The 24,527-nt window shown below is 42.5% G+C and overlaps 1 protein-coding gene across 3 annotated transcripts in view; it reads right to left on the bottom strand.

Moving 5' to 3' along the window:
- Positions 1-24,527, bottom strand: part of HDAC9 (histone deacetylase 9) — a 385,669-nt gene that overhangs the window by 324,676 nt on the left and 36,466 nt on the right. For all 3 annotated transcript variants that reach the window (XM_069958804.1, XM_069958805.1, XM_069958806.1), the window contains exon 3: positions 194-232. In XM_069958804.1, the coding sequence (XP_069814905.1) occupies positions 194-232 (39 nt within the window). The remainder of the gene's footprint in view (positions 1-193; positions 233-24,527) is intronic.

The raw sequence follows: 24,527 nt of genomic DNA, 5'->3' as shown, positions 1-24,527 counted from the left end.
TTCACACCATGAGCACTACTTCAGCTCAGCTTGCATTGTATCCTCCCATCAGTTTTGCTCATGAAAAAAAAAGAAGTAAAATAAGTAACGTTATGTGCTTCCTGCTGGCCTAGCGCCAAATTCCAGAAGTGCCAGCGATGTACTGCAGTACTATGTATAATAGTGGAACAAAGTCATGTATCTTAGTACTTACTTATGTCGTCTTCATGGAATGTGTGCACCAGAACTTTCCCTGTGGAGCAATGAAAGGAAATTACAGCAGGCCACACCAATAGACAATAAATCAGTGTAAATTAATTTAGCCTTAATACAGACCCTTGTTGAAATTATGGCCTGTGACCATAGCTGAGGAAAGAATAGGCCTACTGGAATACTTCCCTTGTCATACTAATGACTGTACCTGTTGAGACCCTGGCACAGTCCTCGGTGTGTAAGGTTTAACCATCACTGCATTTTTGGCAATAATATTGGGGGGGGGGGGGTCTTTCTTTTGCTCTTGTCTGAACAATGTCTTATTCTTTCTGCCTGGTTAATTAGTTCGTCTGACACACCCGAATCTCCCTGCTGAGTTCTGTCTGGTCACTTCAGAGTTATCTTTGTCTTGCTTTGGTGATTTCTGTGACTGACAGGTCTCCTGCCTGTCAGTATGTTAGTTATCAGATGTCTGTGGTTTGGAGATCAGAGGAATGGTCCAATCACGTTCTGGACCAGAACCCTGATTTCCTATATAATATAAATATAATATATAAGACCTGGTTTTCCTAGCATGCGCAGTGTGTTCTGTTTTGCATCTGCATCTATATCTGTATCTGGCTTTCCGATCTCTGGCTATTGTGACCTGACTACCCCTCTGGACTGGGACTCTGTATTTTGCTGCCCGCTTGGTTAGACTTTGGCTATTGTGACCTGACCATCCGTTCTGTCTCTGATTTTGTACTTTTGTTGTTCTTTGGTTTTGACCCGCCTCGTGTACCTTTCTTTTGTGTGTGTCTGTCTTGTCCGTGTTTCGTTTTGCACTTTACCCAGGTCAAGAATGGTCGCCCAGTTGCTCGTTGCTGCCTAGGGCAGACCATGGCCAGTAGGCAGGGACAGTGGGCGGAGATCAGCACATGGTTCACCACCTGTGTCTTCCTTGTACCTTCCCTGACTGGTCTGTACTCAGAGTCCTAACATACTGTATAGGATACACTATGCACCATGTTTAAACATTGATAGTCACCCCCTTCATTGTCCTAATCAGTAGGAGTACTTGAACTCGGACTGTCGAGAATCAAACATTGATGGCTTATTCTGGAACCTCTTGTGCAATGTAACAACATATAGTTGCACCAAAGTCACAATGAAACCCCCATTGTTGTCCTCCTAGAAATACAGTTTATCACACCATGCAGCTGTGATAAATTGTGATGGTTGCATGTGACCATATAGCCATTGAGACTGCATCATGGTATGATCTTTCAATTTTACAATTTGACTAACATGGCTAAGTATTTCTGTGTAGTTTCAAGGTCAAATGGGCACCGTCACAAAACTAACCCCTCTGATAGGCCATAGAGACATATCAAAAGTTTTTTTTATCAGTCTAAGTCTGATTGTTTAGTTTCCAACTGAACAGTAGAACGAGCCGAGAGAAATCTGTGCTCAGCGTGTTCTCTCTGGCTCGGTGTCACGTGACCAAGAGGCCTACATAATGTAATGGGGCCATCTTGCTTACACAAAAAGGGTATGTGCACACTAAAGAATTGTGGCGGAAAACCCGTCATGGATTCCGCAGCTCGCACCCGCTCGCGGACTCTAGCGGCCACGCACATCACCGCCCTGGTGCGAGCTGCAAGCTGCGGAATCCGCAACGGGTTATCTGTCACGATTCTGTAGTGTGCACGTACCCATATAGGGCAAGGAGAGAGGTGCATGGTAGTGAGCCTCCTTCTCGACCCTTACCTCTCTGTGCTCATCTGTGATCTGAACACTCAGACCCGATTAATTAAAATTTGATAATTTGATAATTTTTTTTTATATCAGGACATGTACACTTGGATTAGTTAGTGGTGAGCTAGGGCCTCTGTACAATGTGAGTACAGTAAGCTGGTCCTCAACTTTCCTATCTCTTCTTCACACATCTTATATACCATACCAAAGAAGTATGTCAGGTGACCTTTCTATTTTGTACAAAATGCCTGTAAAGAATTTAAGCACAGAAAATTATACTGCTATACCTTATAACTAAGTACAGTTATTCTTATAGTTTTGCACTATTAGGGCATCTGTAAAATGGCCTATGGTAAAGAAGACAACCTTTATATGTTACTTGGCTGGAGAAAAATGACTAATTTAGACAATAAATGTATTTATTAACTAAAATGACTGCAAAAAAAAAACGTTAAAAGGAAATGTACAAAATGTTTCTCCAGGGATTGAAGCCTAGTAGAAGCAGCGGGATCCCTTTTAGTTTTATGCTTTAGAATTATTCTATCTGCACCTAACATTTTATTTTGAGATTTTTTTATAGGCCTGAAGCTAATCTTAAAGCGTAGAGAAATGTAATAAAGTGAGTCCTGACTAGCAGAACATGTAATGATTACGACTCATTTACTATACTTAGGTTCCCAAAGTTTTATTCTTTTCCATAATATGGCACGCTTATTACCCAAAGTACACTGTAGCCTGAAGAGGTGAGATATATGGAGACGGTTGTCGAAAGCAATTGCCACAAAAACAACTCTTTCTAGAAGTAGGAATCCCCGTTACCACATTCTTATAAAGCATGTATATACTGTACATTAGAGATGAGTAAACTTGCCAAACGTACGGCCGTATCCATGTTTTCCAGGCAGTCCTCAGGCTGCATCCATCTTATTCCAATCACTTGCCGATCACTTGGGTTTTTGCTAACCTGAACTTTCGGCAAGTTTGCTTATCTCTACTATACATTCATTTCTTAGTGGATTTCTTGTGGTTCTATTGTTTTGGTATTTTGTGGATTTTTGTGCATTGAAGTTAAAGAAGTACTCTAGAAAAAAAATGTTTTTAAACTAACTGGTATGGGAAATGTATACAGGTTTGTAAATTACTTCTATCTTAAAATCTCAAGCTTTCCAGTTTTAGCTGTTGTATGTCCTGCAGGAAGTGGTGTATTCTTTCCAGTCAGACATGGTGCTCTATGCTGCCACCTCTGTCTAAGGGTAGCTTCACACGTACTGTGAACTTCAATGGGGTTACATACCCGCAGCGGAATTATCATTCTGCTGCGAGTATGTAATGCTGGCCCCATTAACCCGCCGCAGCCCGGTGCCCGCAGCATACATTACCTGCTCAGCGCCGCAGCTGCATGTGAGACTCCCAGATCCCATTGGTCCTGCTCAGGCAATCAGTGACTGCGGGCTGTACACTGATTGCCTGAGCAGGACCAATGGAAGCCGGGAGCTTTACATGCAGCCGTGGCGCCGATCAGGTAATGAATACTGTGGGCAGCGGCAGGTTTAAGGGGCCAGCATTACATACTGCATTAAATTCCGCTGCGGATACGTAACCCCATTGAAGTTCACAGTACAAGGATTTGCAGCTGATATCGCTGCAAACTCGCAGCGTGAAATCTGCTGCCAATCTGGTACGTGTGAAGCTACCCTTAGACAGGAACTATCCAGAGCAGTAGAGGTTTTCTATGGGAATTTGCTACTGCTCTGGACAGTTCCTGACATGGACAGAGGTGGCAGCAGAGAGGACTGTGTTAGACTGGAGAGAATGCACCTTTTCCTGCAGGACATACAGCATCTGATAAGTACTGGAAGACTCGAGATTTTTAAATAGAAGTAAATTCCAAATCTACATAATTTTCTGAAACCAGTTAATTTGAAAGAAAAAGATTTTCGCAGGAGTGCCCCTTTAGGCTTTGTTCACACTACAAAAAACTACGGCCGTAGTGCTCGCCGCAGAACTACAGCCGTAGTTTTGAGGGGTGGAACAATGCCTTATTTTCAATGGGATCCCGGCCGGAGCGTACACACATCGTATGCGCTCCGGCTGGGATCCAATGCGGCAGCAGAAAAAACTGACAGGTCAGTTTTCTGCGGCCGGAATTCAGTGAATAGCTTGCTTCACTGTGGGCTATGGGAAGCTCTGATGCGCGCACGCACTGATGCGCCCGCATCAGAGCTCCACGGCTGGAAAGATCACCCGGGGTCACGGAACGGCCGGATGTTCACAGCGTGTGAACATAGCCTTAACATGGAAAACATTGAGCATGATATGGTACAGGATTATTGTTAGTAGGCTGAGTTGACCGGGCCTGTGCCATGGGTGAAGGGCGGGGGGGGGGGGTGCCAACATGTCAACATTTAGATGTAGGGGCTGGGGCAGTGCATTTAGTCTTAGTCTCTCATTAAAGAAAGTCTAACCAATGTTACCAAAATCACAGTGAATCCATTACTCGTGACCCTACCCTCCATAAAGATGGAATCCTGCATGACGTTTTCATGGCAAGTTTTGTGCCATTATATGATACAGCTTAATATTCTTATAAACAAGAGTGAATACAATAGAGGAGATGGATCAATCTTTCTTTTACACTTTATATTTTACTGAATCCACTTCTTCATCAGATTATAGGGGGTCTATGGTTTGCTGCATGCACTGGGAGGTTCATACAACAGGCTGGCACTGAAAATGCATTGTGAGAAGAGCCTAAGATTTGTTTACATAAAAGCTGATGATAATGAGTAATAATATTAATAATAATAATAATAATAATAATAATAATAATAATAATAATAATAATAATAATAATAAAATATATACATATAGATCCAGAATACTCTGCCAGGCTTTGCCATCAATGAAAGTTTGATTTCTCCTTCCTGCGCTGACTGACATCCCAGCCAAATACAGTAATACTTAGTTATGCTTGAGAACAGCTTCCAATCTTTCATGCTTCTGATGTGATAATGAAAGAAACTAAGCGTATATGACAGCTGAGAACTATCATTAGTATAGACTGTATATACTTAGATCTGCAAACCAGCACCTACAAGATATGTTTAATCCAAATGAGAATGTAAACTGAATGTATGTATATGAGTGTTAATTAAAAAGGGACTCATTGAGTTTGTCAATGGGACCGTATCTTCCTGGAACCAGGTGCAGCCTGGGGAAATCCTTTTCTATACAGCCACAGAATAAGAACTTAATGAAGCATTTTCATGGGATTTTTTTTAACATTGCTGCAAATGTTACAATATAAAAATTTACATTAAAAAGTTTCGTAAAAAACGCTAAGAAAAATGTTTATAGCTCTAGGCATTTAAACACGACTAATAGGTGGTGTATATAAGAAGGAGTTCTTATAGAGTCCCCATTATAAAGATAGATAGATAGATAGATAGATAGATAGATAGATAGATAGATAGATAGATATCGAACAAAGTCACTGAATCACTAATTCTAATACTTTGCTATTGTCCATGATATTTGTTTCCATCTTTTGTCCAGCACTTTCTATCACAAGATTTCCCCATAGCTGATGTCACATTTAGAGATTAAGGCCATGTTCAGACCTCATAAGAGACCGGCCGTTCCATGACCTGGCCGGGTCATGGAATGGCCGGTCTCAGAAAAGATAATCCCGGCCGGTACTGCAGTACCAGCCAGACAATCTTTAGCCCCGATGAGTTCTGTTGCGGGCGCGCACGGATGCGCCCGCATCAGAACTCTCCACTGAACACAATGGAGCATACGTCCGGAGCCGCTCGTTCTATAGTGTGCACTAACAGGGTTTTCTGCAGCCGCTATACATTGAATAGCGGCCACAAAAAACTGACATGTCAGTTTCTCGTGGCGCCGGCAGGGATCCCGGCTGGAGTGTTTACCATGTGTATACACTCCGGCCGGGATTCCATAGAAGGCAATGTAACATATTTTTGTATTGATCACAGGTGTTGTTGCAATCGGCAACAACGGCCGTAGTTTTACAGAAGTATACGTAGTGTGAACATAGCCTAAAGGAGAAGTCCGGCCTCAGCTAACTTCTCCCAGGTGGCAGATGAGAGAGGTAACAATGATGCGTTGCTTACCTCTCCCCGTGCCTGGCTCTGGGACCCCTGCAGGAAGGCATTTTCCCCCCAAGTTGTGATGACATCAGGATTTCGGGGGAAAATCCCATCCTGGCTGATGGACAGCTCGCTAAGCCAATCAGGGATTAGAGTGGCGTCCCGCCCCAGTCACTGACTGGCTAAGAGGCTAATCCATGAGCCGGGTCGTGATGTCTGCAGTGTCAGATATTCCGGAGCCCAGCGGAGGTCCTGGAATGGTGATCCGGAGCTAAAGAGGCACAGGGAGAGGTGAGTTAGTACCCTTTGTTATTTTACCCCCTCCCTTTAAAAAAAAAAAATTGGCTGAGCAGCCTGTCAGCTGACAGAGAGGTACAGGGTCAGGTGTTTGGGCAATTGTCAGCCGTCGGTTGTGCATCTTTATTACATGAACGATGAGCGTTTGGCACCTGACGATTTCAGGTCCAAACCTAAACTAATGATCAGCTGATTATTGTTTCATCGGCTGATCATTGTCTCAATTACACAGAATAATAATTGGCCAAATCGGCCTGAATAGGCTCAGTGTAATAGGGCCCTAAGGGTCCTTAGAATCCCCTTTGAGTGGGTGGGGTTTGACTGTATATTTTCTTGTGAATCTCCTTTCAGAAATCCAATTCTTAATGGAATCCAAAGGTCCATTTTATTTTTCCTTTAATAGCACAGACCCTTTATCAGCTGACAGTAATATATCACATACTAACATAAACACCCTGCACTGTAAATGTGTGATTCTGAAAAATAAACCAACAGAAGTAAAAATAGACGGCTGATGCTTTTAAGACACTGTGTGATGTAAACCAGCTGCGAGCTGTCTAGAAAAAATAAGTTACATAATCCAGATGGCTTTTGCCCTTGTTCCTTTAGATGACACATATATTTGATAAGAGGTACAGCTGCAAAACAGGCTGGGATGTTTGCTAATGATGATGTCATAAATTCACAAAGGTAAATCTAACGGGAATCTGTCACTAACATAAACTAGTAATAAAGAAGCTGATGACAATAATGTATTCCTTACATCTTATACTGTAGCCATTACTCTAATATTCCGGAGACTTAGGGCCCTATTCCATAGGACGATTATCATTCGGATAATCGTTAAATTGTTCGTAACAAAGCGATAATCTTTCGGTTGAATAGCAGTTGACGATTAAACGACAAACAAGAAATCGTTGATCGCTTAATGAGACCTGGACCTATTTTTATCGTTGCTCGGTTGTACAGCGTTTGCAAGTCGTTCGCTGTAGTAAAACATCGTTCGGTCGTTCCTTGGTCGTTAGTGGGTGCGTTCAACACTACGTAAAAGTACTATGTAAAAGTACTTTGTACAGTGTGGAAAACTGCCTTAACTGCTATGTTATCCTGGCCAGAGCGTATACACATAGCATACGCTCCAGCCGGGATCCCATATGGCACTGCAAAGAACTGACATGACACTTTTCTGCGGCCGGAATTCAGTGAATTGCGGCCGCAGAAAGCTCTGTCAGTTCACACAATGAAGCGAGCGGCTCCGGCTGCTTGCTTCATTGTGTGCTGTGTCAAGTTCTGATGCGGGTGGGCGCTGATGCGCCCGCATCAGAACATTGCGGCCGGAAAAATCATCTGGCCGGTACTTAAGTCACGGAACGGCCAGTCATATACGTAGTGGGAACATAGGCTAATAGTGCAAATCCTATTGGCTAAACACATTGATTGACAGGGACCATACTTACAGTTAAAACTTAATTTTGCATTTTCTATTTATTATTGTATTAATTATTCAATTATTTCTATTCATTAATAAGATAGTTGTGGATTGACGTACACCACTAAATAGCTTAAATATATGAAATATAATTTCTCTTCTTGCAAGAAGTCCCGTCGCTTGTGTTCTTTTTGTAAATCCAAATTGATAAAAATAAATAAATATTATTAATAACAAGGAAAGAGATCGCTTATGGTTAACGATTATCTGAATGATAATCGTCTTGTGGAATAGGGTCCTGAGTGCAGTGCTGGGTCATTCCCCTGCTGTAGTAGTAAAGGTAGAAAGCTGTCAATCAGCTAGCAATGGGCGGAGGGAGGGGAACCTTTTGAATTTTAAAGCATGGCAACAGAAACCAGCAAAAGGTAGAAAAAAGACTAACATTTCTGAAATTAGTCACCAGTGCATCCAGGGAGTAGGATAAGCAAGACAAATGCTGGGCTGTATAGCTAAAGGAATAACCAGTAGGAAGGAGGAGATTGTGATCCCGTTGTATAAAACTGTAGTGACATCACATCTGGAATACTGTGTCCAGTTCTGGAGACCTCACCTACAAAAACATACTGATAAAATAGAACGGGTCCAAAGACGGGCTAAAATAGTGGAAGGTGTTAAGCTTCCTAAAACTCACTGTATCGGGACTTAAAGTGTCACTGTCGTGAATTTTTTTTTTGCAGAAATCAATAGTCCAGGCGATTTTAAGAAACTTTGTAATTGGGTTTATTATCCGAAAAATGCATTTTTATCATGAAAAAGCAGTTTGAAGCTCTCCCCCCTGTCTTCATTGTTCTCCTATGGAGAGAGCTAAAGAAAAGACCAAAACAGGACAACAAAGAGTTAATCTACAAATCCCTCACCCCTTATCTGTTCTGACCATCACCAGTGACCTGTCCGAGCTCAGATTACAGCTGTCACCCAACTCCGTGCCTGTAATCCTCTGTTATCTGCTTTCTGCTGCCGGCTAACTCCCTCCTTCCTCCTCCCCCCTCCCCTCTCCCTAGAACAGACAGGGGACGTCTCCTGCAACAAGTCACAATTTTCAGATTTTTCAGAGTGGATGAAAAAGAGGAAGGAGGGGGGGACCTGGGAAAAGGCTTTTTACATGCAGATAATGGCAGATTTGGCTAATAAACCCAATTACAAAGTTTCTTAAAATCGCCTGGACTATTGATTTCTGCAAAAAAAAAAATACGACAGTGACTCTTTAAAGCGACTCTTTATCCACCAACCCACCCCATAAAACTGCTAGTACCATGCGTTTGATGAGAGAAAATGTGGCTGGTGCCTTGGTTAGAACAAAAAATCTTAAAATCTGTAGCAGCCAAGTCAAACTGGTGTGGCCTAGAGCATCTGTGCCCCAGGTCTGCAACGCCTCTCTTTTTTACTTCCTCTCTACCCTCCTCCTCATCATTAGGAACACATCAAGGCAAGATTTCTTCTATTCGTAACTTGTTTAAACCGGCACCAGTGCTATAGTGACTCAGGTGCAGTTTAGACGAGCGATGAATAGAAATCCTGCCTGGGGGCTTGCTAATGATGAGGAGGGTGGAGAGGAAGAAAGGAGAGGAAAGAAATCGGCACTCACCCAGGATGTAAAATCTTCTTTATTGCAGTAATATCTCCATTAAAAAACCGCAGGGAGAGGGAGCTTGGCAATCAGGTCACCCTGTGACCTGATTGCCAAGCTCCCTCTCCCTGCGGTTTTTTAATGGAGATATTACTGCAATAAAGAAGATTTTACATCCTGGGTGAGTGCCGATTTCTTTACTCTCTGCACTGTATTGGATTTGGACTTTACATGATCAGAGCACCCCCGTATAGGATGCATTTATAGTGTCTAGTGTGAGATACAAGAGTGGGTCAAGTCAAATCAGTAGTGCCGAGTACATTTTCTTTTGGAGAGTGAAGAAAGGAGAGGTGCTGCACACCTAGGGCACAGATGCTCTAGGCCACACCAGTATAATACAGCGCTGCAGATTAAAAGATAATTTTTTGCTCTAACCAAGGCACATTGTAAAAGATATGACCAGTAAGGATTTAAAGGATGGTACTAGCGATTTGGTGGGGTGGGTTGGTGGATACAGAGTCACTGTAATAAACTTTAAAATTGGGCTCCTATCATGGTGCTAGTGTTTGTTTCTTTTTCTTTGACCACCATTACTTTTGTGTATGCCTTGTGTATATCTGCATTAGTCGATGTGGCAAGGGATGTATGTCGCCATCTACCACTGAAATGGTTTCCTAATGCCACCTACATTTCCCATGAGGCCTCTGGCTTTGCAGCGGTAGAGGGGGTGGAGTCTCATCACTGCATTTGCTGTGAGTGCAGCAAGTAATAAGTCAGTGACATAGAATGTCTGTCCCCAGACTCCCACTGTAGATTATTATACGAGATACAGCTACAGACTTCAGCAAATAATATATACAGAAATGTATTGGTATATTAACACCTAGAAATATTTAAGGAGGAGACCTGAATAACATATTATACCCATAAGAACCCCCAAGTAATTATTCATTTTCCAAATCCTGACCTCACTCTTCCTCAGCCTATTCAGAGCCCTCCTTAAGAGCAATTTCTTTACAGTCCTATATAAGAACATTACAGCATTGGCCTTGACTTTACTTATCTCTGGCTAACCCCTTGTTGTTCTATAGTGAGTTGATTTTGACATTACTCATCTTCCCTATGTATGATAATCCCACTGTCCACTTATCAATATACCGATTTATACAACATTATACATTAGGCATTAAGTGGATTTAATGCTACCAACATAAGTTATTCCTAACAATTGTTCATTGTCTGTTCTCCTGTCCACTATGACCTTCAGCTTCTGGGCTTGTAGTTTAATAGAATCCAGAGATAATAACTATGCATTTGTGTGCCGTGAATAGATGGGTATCTGCCAATATGACTTGTTCTATAGAAAAGGGTGGGTGCTATATAAGTGAATAGCCCACTAGGCCCCTCTGACACCTTATTACACTCAGGGGATCATAACAATTATACATAATATAATTGTAGGCAGAAAATTATACAGATTTTCGAGCCATTTGAATAGAACCTTGCTAATATAAGCGGCTGTAATGGTGTCTATTGTGTTCGATATTTGCTCATTTAAGTGTAAATGAATGCAGTATATGCTTTACGGACAGTTCTGTTCTCTGTGTTACTTCTCCAAACAATAATCTACTTTCGGTACTTTTCATGCATAAATGTTTTCTGTAAATCCATTTGAGAGGAAATAGTTATTATGTTCTTAACCAAATCACCAGCACAAAAACACAATTTTGATTGAACAGCCCCTATTAGAAGAAAGTCAGCCGAGGCAACAATAAGTATAACACATGCTATTATTGGAATAATGAATCACATAATGCTTCCTGTAAGAAACAGCCTCTTTGAAATTACCTTTGTGAGGTTTTTTTTTTAATCAGCAAATGGCAGAGCTAAGTAAATAAATGCTATTAAAAAGACTTGTGTTTTTCATTCTTACTGGAAAAACATGACCTCTTTATTTTCCATAATAACCAGGTGATAATGGAGAAATCTAGTGTATAATCCACACAATAAAAGCCATGGGCTGTGGAAGTTGCAATGCACTTTAAATTTTTGAAATTTAAAGGAAATCTGTCAGCTCTAAAGCTTAGAACTCAAGTGTCAAGGAGGCGGTGCTGACCTGTAGCATACATGGCTCCTCCCTCTCCCATCCCTCCCTGCCTTAACTGATGCACAGTTATGGAAACCAAGCCCTGACGATCAATCATTCAAGTAGGGGAGTGAGGTGTGCATGCTGCCTCCTTGAGCTCTTTGAATGGCATAGAGCTGGCAAATTCCTCTTAAAGGGGTTGTCTAGTTTTGAAAATCCATTTTTATATGCACTATTTTGAGTTTATAAAGGTGGTCCTCCACCTAAACTTGTGCAGAGTAGCAAGAAATAGTAAGTCTTATTCAATGGGACAGGACCTCAAGATATCCCACTGATTTGACTGCTGCAGAGAAATTGAACAAATGAGCTGGAATTTGGCCAAAATTCTGATTTTTTTTTTCTTTCAAATCAACTGGTGTCAGAAAGTTGTATAGATTTGTAATTTACAGTGGTGACTTGGATTACGAGCATAATTCGTTTTAGGGCCGTATTTGAAAGTCAAATCACTCTTAAACCAAAGCAAAATTTCCCATAAGAAATCACTGTTATGCAGACAATTGGTTCCACACCCCAAAAATAATGATTTTTTTATTCTGAATAACACGTAGAACAGATGATGCAAACAATAAGAAACAGCTAAATATGCCATATTATACGTTACTGTACAGTACAGCAATCAGGGTGTGGTGTATAATGTATAGTGAGTGCATAAAGCAGCAGTTTGTAGATACAAAATGGAGATGCAGATACCCACAATGCAGTAGCAAAGTACAACAGGCCAGAATAGAGATGCAGGGCTGAGGTCTGTGTGGTAACATGACAGCAATGGGGAAGGTGTCTCTGTTCAGCATGGACCAATCACAGAGCATGGAATCACAGAGTTGTGCAGGAGGACAGTGACATAAACTTTATATACAGCAGTTTGAATGGCTGAGTGTAAGTGCAGGCACATTATAGTAGCAATTTGTAAAGGCTGAGTGTAAGTCCAGGCACATTATAGCAGTAGTGTGTATAGCTGAGAGTAAGTTCAGGCACATTATAGCAGAGGGTATAGCTGAGTGTAAGAGTAGGCACATTATAGCAGGAATGGAGAGGATGGGAAACACAAGGACTGACACGAGACTGCAGGGAGTATGAAGGAATGAGCAGGTTAGATGTGGGCACATACATGCAGCGCTCTCTGTCCAGGGAGAGGGGTTACAGCTATAGTTTACCTCCACAGTCTGTCCCCCGATGCAAGCCCCAGCCTGAAGTGGATCTGCTATAATTTGTAAGGTAAAGGAGACTTCCTGGGTCAGAGTACAGTGCTGTACACCAGGCTATGTTGACCATGCCCCTTCACCATTCCCGCTCCCACCCAGTACAGGGAGCTCTTAAACCAAAGCAATGCTCTTAAACCAAATTATAATTTTGAAAAACTGTGAGCTCTTCTTGCAAAACGCTCTTAATCCAAGCTACTCTTAAACCAAGGTACCACTGTACTTCTTTTTTAAAATCTCAAGTCTTCCAATACGTATCAGCTGTTGTATCTCTTTAGTGCAGATGTGTCCCACAGGTCCATGGGGTTAGATTACATATATTTACTGAATGTCATATTGTTGACGTCCTTTTTACCTTGTCTATAAAGCCTTGCACATGGAGTGTTTCTCTTCGCCACCTATAGCATTGCTCGATGAAGACATGTGACATAATCAGGATGTAAACATTTCCTTAATGACCTCACCGCTTTATTGAGCAAACAAATAACAATGCTCCTATCCATTTTCCCTTGGTGAAACTTGGCATTATTTTTTCTTGCAATGGGATTTAATAAGTCGTTTAGAAAACCCGCGTCTCTGGGGTGTAGTGCAGTTGTTTTCTACATGGAAGTGTTGTGATGGAAGTCCTTGTTGCCACACAGGGGCCCACACTTTGCATCATTCATTATAAAGAAACATTTGAGATAAATGACTGTGGGGAAAGAAGGAAGGATGAGAGGTAACTATACCGCCCGGCCACAGTCAGCAGGGCCCAGTAGAAAACACTTGCTGGAAGTTTCAACAAATGTAACCAAATTATTAGCAAATCTCTGGAGGTAAATTAAATTGTTTAACACAAGGACTGTTATACACATGAAGCAAAAGAACCAGCTGGAAGGAACCTGAGCACAGGAAGAGACATGAAAGCGAATGCAAACATGAAAACCAGCAGGAATTTAATTGCCTATGTTATATGGGAGTGTAACTGGGTATCAGACAAACAGGCTCTATGGGGCCCATTGTCACAATGCAATTACTATAGGCTATGGATGATGGAAGGGGAAGAGGAAAACTCAATGTGATCTCATTCTAAGATGGTTTGATTGCCCCTGCTGTATGCAATACCCCTTCTATGCATCGTTACTGTTGCATTACCAGGGCCGATTCTAGGTTATCTGCTGCCTGATATGAAAACTGAAATGGCGCCGCAACAGTGCTTACACCGCCCCATCACCTCCCCCACCCAGGGCCCACACCTCTCCATCACCTCCCCCCCCTCCCCAGTTCCCACACCGCCCCATAACTTGACTACTGACGGCTGCACTACAAGTCCAAGCCAGCAGCCAAGAGTAGCAAAAAAAATATGTTTTAAACATTTTAAGCCTGTTGGGTTCTTCGTGTCGGATTTCTGCCTAACACTCTCCCTGACAGACAGCAGCTCTCTCCCTATGCTCATCCAGCCTGCGTCTGAAGCAAGCATTGTGGGACCTGATTCTTATATGCCCAGGTCATCTGATCTGGCCAGCCAATCGCTGCTATCGACATGTAGGGTTCCCACGTGATGCTACGAGCTCCCAAAGCCTCTCCTGCATGATGATTGGCTAAAAAAAAGCCGCCAAACATGCAGAAAGAGGAAGATGCCATTATCTCGAGTATCGCGAGATGCTCATCCGAGTAACAAGCACCATCCACCATCCAACGAGTACCAAGCTGAGACGAGCATGTTCGCTCAAATGTTTGCAGTCATGACTTCCTTGCATTCTATGTCTGTGCAGGTCATTTGCAGGTCATGGGGTTAATTCAGTCAGTGGTATGTAGTACACAATATAATTTATGGCCACTGCATAAACCATGCTGTCCCTACAAATCTGCGCAATTAACTCAAACATCACTGTTTGTGTAAGTGCTGTGAGTACATTATCCCACTATCTGGTGCTGTGAGATCACTGTGTGCAGGGACATATTTACACCCGGTGCTGCCTTAGGCAATTATTATAAATATATAGTTATATAGGGCAGAACAGGCTGATCAGCAGACGCAACACTAAGCTGTGAAGCAGTTGTCTCTGTGTAATAGACGGATGTGTTTACTGCAGCTCAGATCCCGTTCACTTGTCATGTTTTATGGGTTGGATATTGACTTCCAGGTTAGCTATATCCAACAGGTAGGTCTACAGGGACAGTTTTATTCCTTCTGCAGGAGATATAACTTGCACACACGAATACAAACATATACTATACGCCAGTCACCACCTGGTTTTACATACCATATACCTCAGCAAGGGCAGTAGAAAATTGATGCACTATCCTGGTATATTTGCACTTTTTTGAATGTATGGCAATCTAGGTAAAAACTGTTTACCATCATTCCTAATATTATATTACTGTAGAATGTGCTTGGCATAACTTAAAGACAATCCCATTCTCATCCTGCACATAAATAAATCACAAACATAGAGGGGGGATTTACGAAGCATACGCCAGAGGCATACTCCAGGGAGAAGGTGCAGATTAACCCTTCTCCCTAGCGTATGCCTCCCGTACGCCCCGCTCATCCGATGGGCTGGCGAAGCTTGCAGGGGCGTGGTAAGGCAGAGAGGAGGCGTGGCCTCCTCCCGCGCCTCATTTATCAAGATTTATGCCTGCTCAGCGGCGTAAATCATTATCAAAACCTACACCTGCTAGAAGCAGGTGTAGATTTTGTACACCGGGCGCAGACTCTGGCGCCCAGCTGGCTGGATTCACTAAGAGGCATGCGGGAAAGGGGGGGGGGCCTAATATATTTCCCCCCCATAGAATGCCACTGGAAAGTTTTCTTCATGCTGAACATTGCACAGGTGTCTTAACGATCCAGCCCATGTGCCGGGCTGCCACAGGTGGGGAATAGGAGACAATCTGCCTGGAGCACTCGTAATGATGGGGAGGGCAGGGAGGAGGGACAGAGAGGTTGTGCCAGCCTAATGCATACACAATCTAGGACACGGTCATTGGGCACGGGGCTGCAAGTTTAAAAGTTGTTTTTTGGGACAATAACTGCATCACCTGCCGAACGGACCGCAGGACAGATCTTGGATTAAAAGCAGCTATCCGAAGGTACAAGTGGTTTGGGGGGGTGGGGTGGTCAGAGCCGCGTTAAGGGTAACATGTGTCTCCTTGACATAACAGCTATCTAACATTGTCACCATTATGAAGCGTGAATTACAGCTGACAGATTCCCTTTAAAGAGACCAAAATAATTATCCACAACTAATCGTTGGGGCCCTGTTAAACCTCAAAAGGCCTATGATTTTTATATGGATACGATATCTCAAAGCAGCTCTTCTAGGGCTGAAAACGATGGCAAGAACAAGGAGGCACCACACAGGCTCCCCACAGATTGCAGTACAAGTTTTCACTGCAGATCTGATTTGCAGCCCATGTGTCTCTGTGTACCATGTGCGTGAGGCATCAGTTTGGACAAATACACACTAAAGTAATGCACTTTGGAAGGACCTTGAAATTTAAATGCAGAAAACATTGTAAGGAGGTCATGACTTGGAGATCAATAATAGAGAAGGATCTGGGTGTATTTGTAGATCATATATTAATCACAACTTGCAATGTCAATCAGCTGCTAGTAAGGCCAGTACAGTCTTGTATTAAAGTATAATGTATAAGCTCAGGAGACATGATTAATTTATACAAGTATATATGTGACACATAACAAATACAGCTGGGGAAGATGTAGCTAAAGAGACACAGCAGCACTCCTTAGAGCTCAGAGCAGCGCTCCTTAGTCAGCAAACAATCATCCACCAGCTGATCCTATCATTTTAGCGTGATAAAGTAAAAAAAAAAAAAAACTGTTTGTTTGTTGGGCACAGGTCTCCCGGGGGGGGGGGGGGGGAGGGGGAAGTGGGGGGTGCAAACATTTATTACAGGCAGGTGGAGGGGGGTGGAATAAAAAAGAAGGTATAGTCAGCTGTCCTGGCGCCCATGCAGAGCCGCGTCCCACTCCTGGACCCCAGCGGCTGTCTTCTGAGCCCCTCTGGCTATGTCACGACCCTGCTGATGGATCAGTCAGTGATCAGGGTGGGACATCGCTGCAGCCACTGATTGGCTCAGCAGGCTAAATCCCATCCGTCTGTGATGTCGAGCCTGGGCTGTGACGTACCCGGAAACCCAGCAGAAAATGACTGGGAGCTCTGTGATGCAGCACAGCTTAGGCACTGGGAGCTGTAAGCATATTGCCTTTTTTTATTTTCCCTGCCTGTAATGAATTTTTGCAGTCTTAGGGAGTCCTGGAAAACATAGATGCCAGTAATTTTCAGCCAGGAGCATTGCTAGAAACGCTCTTTTGGCTCATAATCAGCCCGTGTGACACAGATCAGCTGGGGAGCAGGCTGGTGTAATCTTTTGAGCAAGCTTTATAAATGTATCACTATCAGCCACACATCTTTCTGGGTAAACAGGAGATGTGTGGCTGATAATACAAGGGAAACTGACAGCACAGATGTGTGTATATTCCTGCTGTCAGTTGCCAGATCCCATAAACAGTGTATACATAAGTTTTGCACTGCTGTGTGATCAAACATCCCGCTCTCCAGCTCTCCTGTCCTGCTCTCTGGCCACTGCTGTAACTTCAGGCCGCCGCCTCCTACGGCTGTCAATCACTCTGGAAGAGGCGGCAGCCTGAAGACACAGCAGTGCTCAGAGAGCATGACGGGAGGGTCGGAGAGCAGGATGCCAGATCACACAGCAGCGAAGCTGCCAAGTATGCACTGCTTGTGTGATCTGAAAGCTGACAGCACGGAAATGCATATCTGTGCAGTCGGTTTCAGTGGTGCATGAACGATACAAGAATCATTCGCGTTGGTCAGCCACTCGATTAATTGTGCCATGTAAAGGCATGGCAAAGGAGCGATTGTCTCGCCAATAGGTGCTCATTCGCGTCCTTACACTGCCCCATATCGGTCCATGTAAAAGAACCCTAAGTCTAAGACACAGAGCAGGGAGAGGAGTGCGCAGCAGCATGGTCGTCTTCCAGCTTATTCAACTGATCAGTAAGTGCCTGAACTCTCAGACCTGGACCAAAAAAAACTTTTGTAATGTCTCTCTTACTTGTCAAATGTTTTTGGTAATGACAGATACTCTTTAACCATACCCTTCCCTGATTATTGTCACCCTGCACCTTACCCTGCTCTATCAAAAATTAATTAACAAAGTTTTATTTTTCTTTTAGTATGTGCTACTTGGCATACCCTACACTAAAATGATAAATTCTTTGGAAATACATTTTAAAGGGAAACTATCAGCAGGTTAGAAGCATCTTACCTGCTTATATTTCTCTAAAGCGCATTGGTCATGGAAGATGAAGGTAATATTCTTCCCTTCATCATCTGCTGCATTTTGTGTACTTTTTAAGTTTAATTAATATGCTATGAGTTGGTTTTGTGAACTGGGGGCAGGACTACCGATCTGCCCTGGTTGGCCCACCCCTTAAAGCAGTAACGCCACTCTGAGGCTCCTCACTGAAGATGATGTGGGCCTGCCAGGGCAGATCGGTGCATGGAGTGTGGTAGTCCCACCCCGAGTGCACCAAACTGACTCTTTAACATATAAATTACCTTCATCCTCAGCACCCAATGCGCTACAGAGACATATTATCAGGTTAGATTTTTCTAACCTGCTGATAGTTTCCCTTTAATACATTTTTGTGTTTCTAAACCATTCAATATAGCCACCACTGTGGGCCGTATATGTTGTCAGAAGTTAACAGCAGCCCGTCTGGTATCACAAGTTATGTATCTCACTTCCTTAGATTAGTGGTTTTACAATAATGGTCGTCATTCAATAGCGTTTGAAGTGCGACAAGAGCAAGAGCAAGCCTGGGACCGGCCGTTCCTGTGAACTAAATGAAGTTCCAAGAAGAGATATTTTTTATTTTATCAAATAACAAAAGCTACTGACATAATGTACCAAGCAGGTCTATTTCCTGCACTGTATGTCTGATGACACAGAGAGCCCCGGAGAGTCAGCCACCCGAGAATAAAGGGACAAAAATATTGTCTCAATAGCAGGTCCAAACCCCAGCGGTGATTTAACCAGATGGTTTTATTTTAGAAAAGTGCCACTTATGAGACATGGAAGAGCAACCAAAAGCAATGCCCAAGCCCCGGCACCTTAGGACAACTGAGGACAAGACAAACAATCATTTCAATCCTAAGAATCCTCATGTATCATCAATGATCCCTATGTAAATGTATTGGTGACTAAGCTACATCATGGCTATAACTTACATAAGACTATTATATTCCAATTTCCCAGCCAAGTAACTGTAACAAGTGTACGACACTATATCAAAGTTGAGATGGTTTCTGAAAGGCAGCAGTCATCTTGGTTCTGTAATAAGAACCATTAAATTCCCTGACAGTACATATCCCTACTGTTGCTGATCTAGGGTAACTTTTATGAGGTTATTATATTAGCGGAGATGTATTGGCTACAGGATTGTGAGCAGCATAATTATAATACTACGGATAATAACTTCAGTAATAATGAAATGACACACCACATCTATTATTTCAGCAGTTTAGTGCTCCGCATATCCTCTTCCCTTCCAGCTCTAAGCTATTGCAAGCTGTCACAATATCTATTATTTTAGTGCTGGAAACATAAAATATTCAAATGCTGTAGCGTATAAATGCTATCGCAAACAACTTCGGTGCCGACACAAGTTTAGATATTTCATGCAATTTGGTTAAGTTTAGATATTTCATGAGATACAGGTTAAAAAAACAGTTTACGGAATTTATGACATGTGCTTTATCAAAAAATTTAAGGATTTAGATTTGTTAAAAAGAGTACTCTAACGAAACAAAAATTGGTGTCAAAAAGTTTTACAGATTTGTAAATTACTTCTATTAAAAAAAGTCTTCCAGTACCTATCAGCTGCTGTATGTCCTGCAGGAAGTGGTGTATTCTTTCCAGTCTGACACAGAGCTCTCTGCTGCTACCTCTGTCCGTGTTATGAACTGTCCAGAGCTGGAGAAAATAACCATAAAAAGCAGCAGAGAGCACTGTATCAGACTTTAAAGCATACACCACCTCCTGCAGGACATACAGCAGCTGATAAGTACTGGAAAACAAGTGTTTTTTTTTAACAGTAAGTTTTTACAAGTCTGTATAATTTTCTGAGAGCACAGACTGAGAAGAACACACCACTTCCTGCTTGCAAATGATTTTTTTCTCTGATGATAAAGGTATCACTTCTGTAAGTCTGTCTTTATTTTTTACACAAAAGCAGATTTTTCTGGCTGTCATGGTGCAGCACTATTTTTTTTTTCTGTAAATGGCAGAAATAGGGGTTATTCAATCAAAATGATCTTCTCTTATACATGTGAGAAGATTACACAAGTGATGTCTAAAATGAAGTGGCTGTGTATCAGGAGCCGGAGGCATTGCTTAGAAGAGATGGAAATACAGCTCAACATTCTAAAACACTGCTAGAACTCTGAATGGTCCTTTAGATATCAGTTTTTTTTTGTTGATACACAAGACAATTATATGATTTTCCTTTCATTTGGAAATAACAGTTTCCGTAAGGTCGAAGGGAAAAGGTCACAGAGGTAAATTTAAAAAGAGTCAAGGTGGCGTGAAAATAGAAAAAAAAAAACACTTGCCTGATACCCAGCTGTTATAGTTGTTTACAGGCCCTCGTCCTGGCGATGTACCAACATTTAGTAAATACCCTCTCAGCCAATCACTGGCCACTAAGGTGACCTGCCCCTGGCAGTTTATGCATGAATGAGCAGTTCTTTCATGTTGGTGCATTACCAGGAAACAGTGAGCAATGACCTTCTAGACACTCCAGACAACTCAGGATAGCATGGGTGGGAAGTTACAAAGTTGAGGAGTATGTGAAAGCGTTATTGATGTATAGTCAGAAAGCTAATGCACATAGTGCACATTCTGGCAAACTCATTTTATTGCCTTTACCAGTGCTGGATGTATAACATTGTCAAAGGCTAGTGAGACATGGGCTTAGACCAAAAGGTAGATGCAACAAGGCCATGGGCGTAGACCTACTGTGCTACTCACTAGGTTTGGCTTTAGACCATGCTCAGGACTAGAGATGAGTGAACCGGGTTTGGGTTCGACTCCATCCGAACCCGAACGATCTGCATTTGATTAGCTGGGGCTGCTGAACTTGGATAAAGCTCTAAGGTTGTCTGGAAAAAATGGATACAGCCAATGACTATATCCATGTTTTCCACATAGCCTTAGGGCTTTATCCAACTTCAGCAGCCCCAGCTAATCAAATGCCGAAAGTTCGGGTTCGGATCGCCTCGAGCATGCTCCAGGTTCGCTCGTCTCTACTCAGGAGTCAAAGTACTGTCTAATTCTTTAGATTTTTTGCCACTCAAGCTGGACTTCTGCTGCTGAAGGACCCAGAGTGGGTATCGCCCCGTGTAATAAAGAGAATAACCAGCTGATCATTGTCTTTCATCCAGTTTAAGGCTATGTTCACACTGCGTATATGTCCGACTGCATTTTAGTCCGCAAACAATGGTCTGGTTCATTTTTTACGCCGCCGAGTACGATCCGGGCGTAAGTTCGTACGTAGTGTGAACTGTGCAGCCGTACTTTGTATACTTTCCATTATACGCAAACTACGTAAGTCTCCGGCTGCTTATTCACGGAACGCGCTATGGCCGGAAACTTACATAGTGTGAACATAGCCTATAAAATCTTTCGTCACAGACCATGCCTCGTTCTGTGTAATAGAAGGTGCACGGTCAACGGCTGATTTAAGTGTATAGAAAATAATAAACACTATAGTAACCTTTCTACGCTCTCTGGTCTCCTTCTGGTTTCTTCCCGCTACCCACTGGTATATTTGAAGCCAAAGTTATCTGGGCAGTAACAGGCTGCTCAGCGAATCCCTGGTCGCATCGCTATCCTGTCTCGACCAGTGAGTGGCCTGTCACTTTAGGGATGGCTTCAGGTGTGCCAGCAGTGGCTGCAGTGAGCAGGGAACAGGCTGGAGCACACCGAGGGAGCCTGGAGAGGTAAGCAAAATTATTTTCTATAGCAAGGGTTGCATGAACATCGCTAACAATTGAGCCTTGTAATAGGTTCGATAAGCAAACACCGATCTAGCAGATCGGCACTAGATTACATTACAAATTAGTACTGCAGTACCGGCCAGGATAACACTGGCCATTCTGTGACACTGTGTGTTTGTGTCATACATTGTGTGAACCCGGCCTAACTATGTAAGGGTTGATTCGTCAATAGCGCAAGCTAAAAAAAAAATTGTTGGATGCAAACAGGCTCCAATCAGCATCACTGTATCGTTCCTGCGGCCATGAACATTCCTTGTTATTGGCAGTAGTTTCAGCCAATTCATATCTTATGTGTATGTCCAAATATAATAATCTGTGCTGTAGTTCATTTACTGCAACACTCAAAGGGCAAAAGATGTGCAACTGAAAAAATGGGAAACCATCAGCTGATTTTGATGGCTAAGAGGGCAATTTGTTGTTGCAACGACGGCACATTTATTGTTGCACAGATGAATTTACAGAAAAGGCCCATTTGTACAATCTTATTTATGGATTTTACAAAGACGAAAAAGAAATTTGCCCACTTAGGTGAATAGTCTTCATGGTATTACAGGATTGTACAAGCTGCATCCGTCTTTTCTTCCAGATTTTAGCAGAATAGTCATTCCGTTCTGGTTTGGCTGGCATCACACAAACCCGCTAATTAAAGGATTGTTTCTTTTTCTCTCTAGCAAACAAAATTGCTGTTTTTAATACTTGCCTAAACGTTCTGTGTTTCACTAACAACAAGAATTACACAAATATTTATAATCCCAACGGCTTGAAAAATCCAAACATCTGCAAAGAAACTGTATCCCCGTTTCATAGGAGTCAACTGGCATCACAATATTTGTGACTATTCTTTTTCATGGGATGGAACATGGAATGCAATCCAGTGCTGGGGCAGGATGTTCCATCAGATACATTGCTCTGTTTTTTTTACATTAAAGGATCAGCACTGGCACAGGGAAGCTGGTGATAGTTCTGGCACAAGGCACTGGTCTATTCCTGGGCATCAGTCCGGCACGGAGCACTGGGAGCCAACCGGTTGGCCCCTAGTGTTACTGTCTGTCCTCTGAGACGCGGCTACATTGATTCTAATCACCCTCGCTGGTGCCCAGCTGGTGCCGGGTAGAAGACCTGTGCCATGCGCGGGAACCAGGCGGCGGTTCAAGAAAAGGATGACGCCACCGCCGATCCGTTAATGTAAAAAACCCAAAGCAATGTACCTGATGGGACATTTGCTTTTAAGGTAGTGAGACCTTGAAAAGCATTTTTTTTATCTTACTGTGTAAACATTATGGTACAAAAGGTCTCCATAGAGCTTTCTTTAGGAGAGGGGGGAAAAGATTGATACATCCCATCAGAGACTTACTTCCCTGATTTGAACATATATTAACATTTTACTTTATTTTTTATTAAAGTTTTTGCACCATAATATGACTTCAAATGCTTTTCTAAGTTGTCATTTGCCCTTAAGTACAGAAAACTATTTACTTGATACATCGCTGTTCCTCCACAACTCAGTACGCTGAGCATCAAAGAACAATTTCTTCATCTCTTTTGTCAAGTCAAGTAGACCTTAGCCTAAAAATGGAGGATTTGATTTTAAAAGTCAAGAGAAAGATCTCCTGGTATATTATGAACGAGAAGTTGACCTCTAAACTGAGTCACTGACACAATAAATTTCAATTCATTTGAACACAATGTTGTACCTATATTCAACCTAGTTCCCATCAGATACTCTTTTTTGGTAGATTTCCTAAAGCCAAATATTCTCCTCCTGACCACATTCCTCCATTTTACTTTCTTTGGTTCAGGGATGGGAAACTTTCGGCCCTCCGGCTGTTGCAAAACTACAATCCCCATCATGCCTGGACAACTCAAGCTTTAGCTGGCCATGCATGATGGGAATTGTAGTTTTGCAACAGCTGGAGACCCAAAGGTTCCCCATCCCTGCTATAGTTGGTCATGCTTTTTGTTAACCATTTTTCCTGTCAAATTTAAATTTTCCTACTACTCATGATCAGCTACAGGGTGGTTCAGTCCCATCTTCCCTCTCCCCTACCTTTAATACATAATATTTGTTTACTCCCTGCTTACCTAAATCGTATGTTTACTCTTTGTATGCCACTTGTTTCTTCCCGCAATTACTAAAACTAAGTAAAATGTATGGTGAAAGGAGTACATTTCTCTAATAGATTTTCCCTATACACTTAGCTTAGTACACTGAAACATTCCAGGGTTGAGTATTGCGGTAAGAAGCCAGTGACTCTGCATACTGGAAATGATGATGCTACATCCCAGTAGGCTTTATTTGTATACATGCTTCTCACATGTGTCCAATTAATTGTACTAGTTCCCAATGCTAAGGCTACAATCACACATCCGTTGTTCTGTCTGCAATTGCGGACAGAACATAGAACCAATGGTATTCAATGGCCCCGTTCATACGTCCGTACGTGTGAAGGGGCCGAAATCCGTGCCGCAAAAAAAAAAAAAAAAAGGACATGTTATAATGCGGACCATATTTTGCAGCATGGATCGCTACGCTAATGAAGCGTCAATGTAGTGCTCCGTAAAGCACAGAGCACTACAGATGCAAATTCATAGTGCGGGCCACAGCCGCGGGTCCCCGGTCACGGGCTGCACTACGGATGTGTGAATGTAGCCTTACATTACATGATTGTTCAAACTTGGTATATTCAAACTGTTTTAGTACT

Source organism: Dendropsophus ebraccatus, chromosome 2 (assembly GCF_027789765.1).
Source record: "Dendropsophus ebraccatus isolate aDenEbr1 chromosome 2, aDenEbr1.pat, whole genome shotgun sequence".
Classification (NCBI taxonomy): Eukaryota; Metazoa; Chordata; class Amphibia; order Anura; family Hylidae; genus Dendropsophus; species Dendropsophus ebraccatus.
The sequence above is the reverse complement of the archived record's forward strand: the minus strand, read 5'-3'. Positions and strand labels throughout refer to the sequence as shown.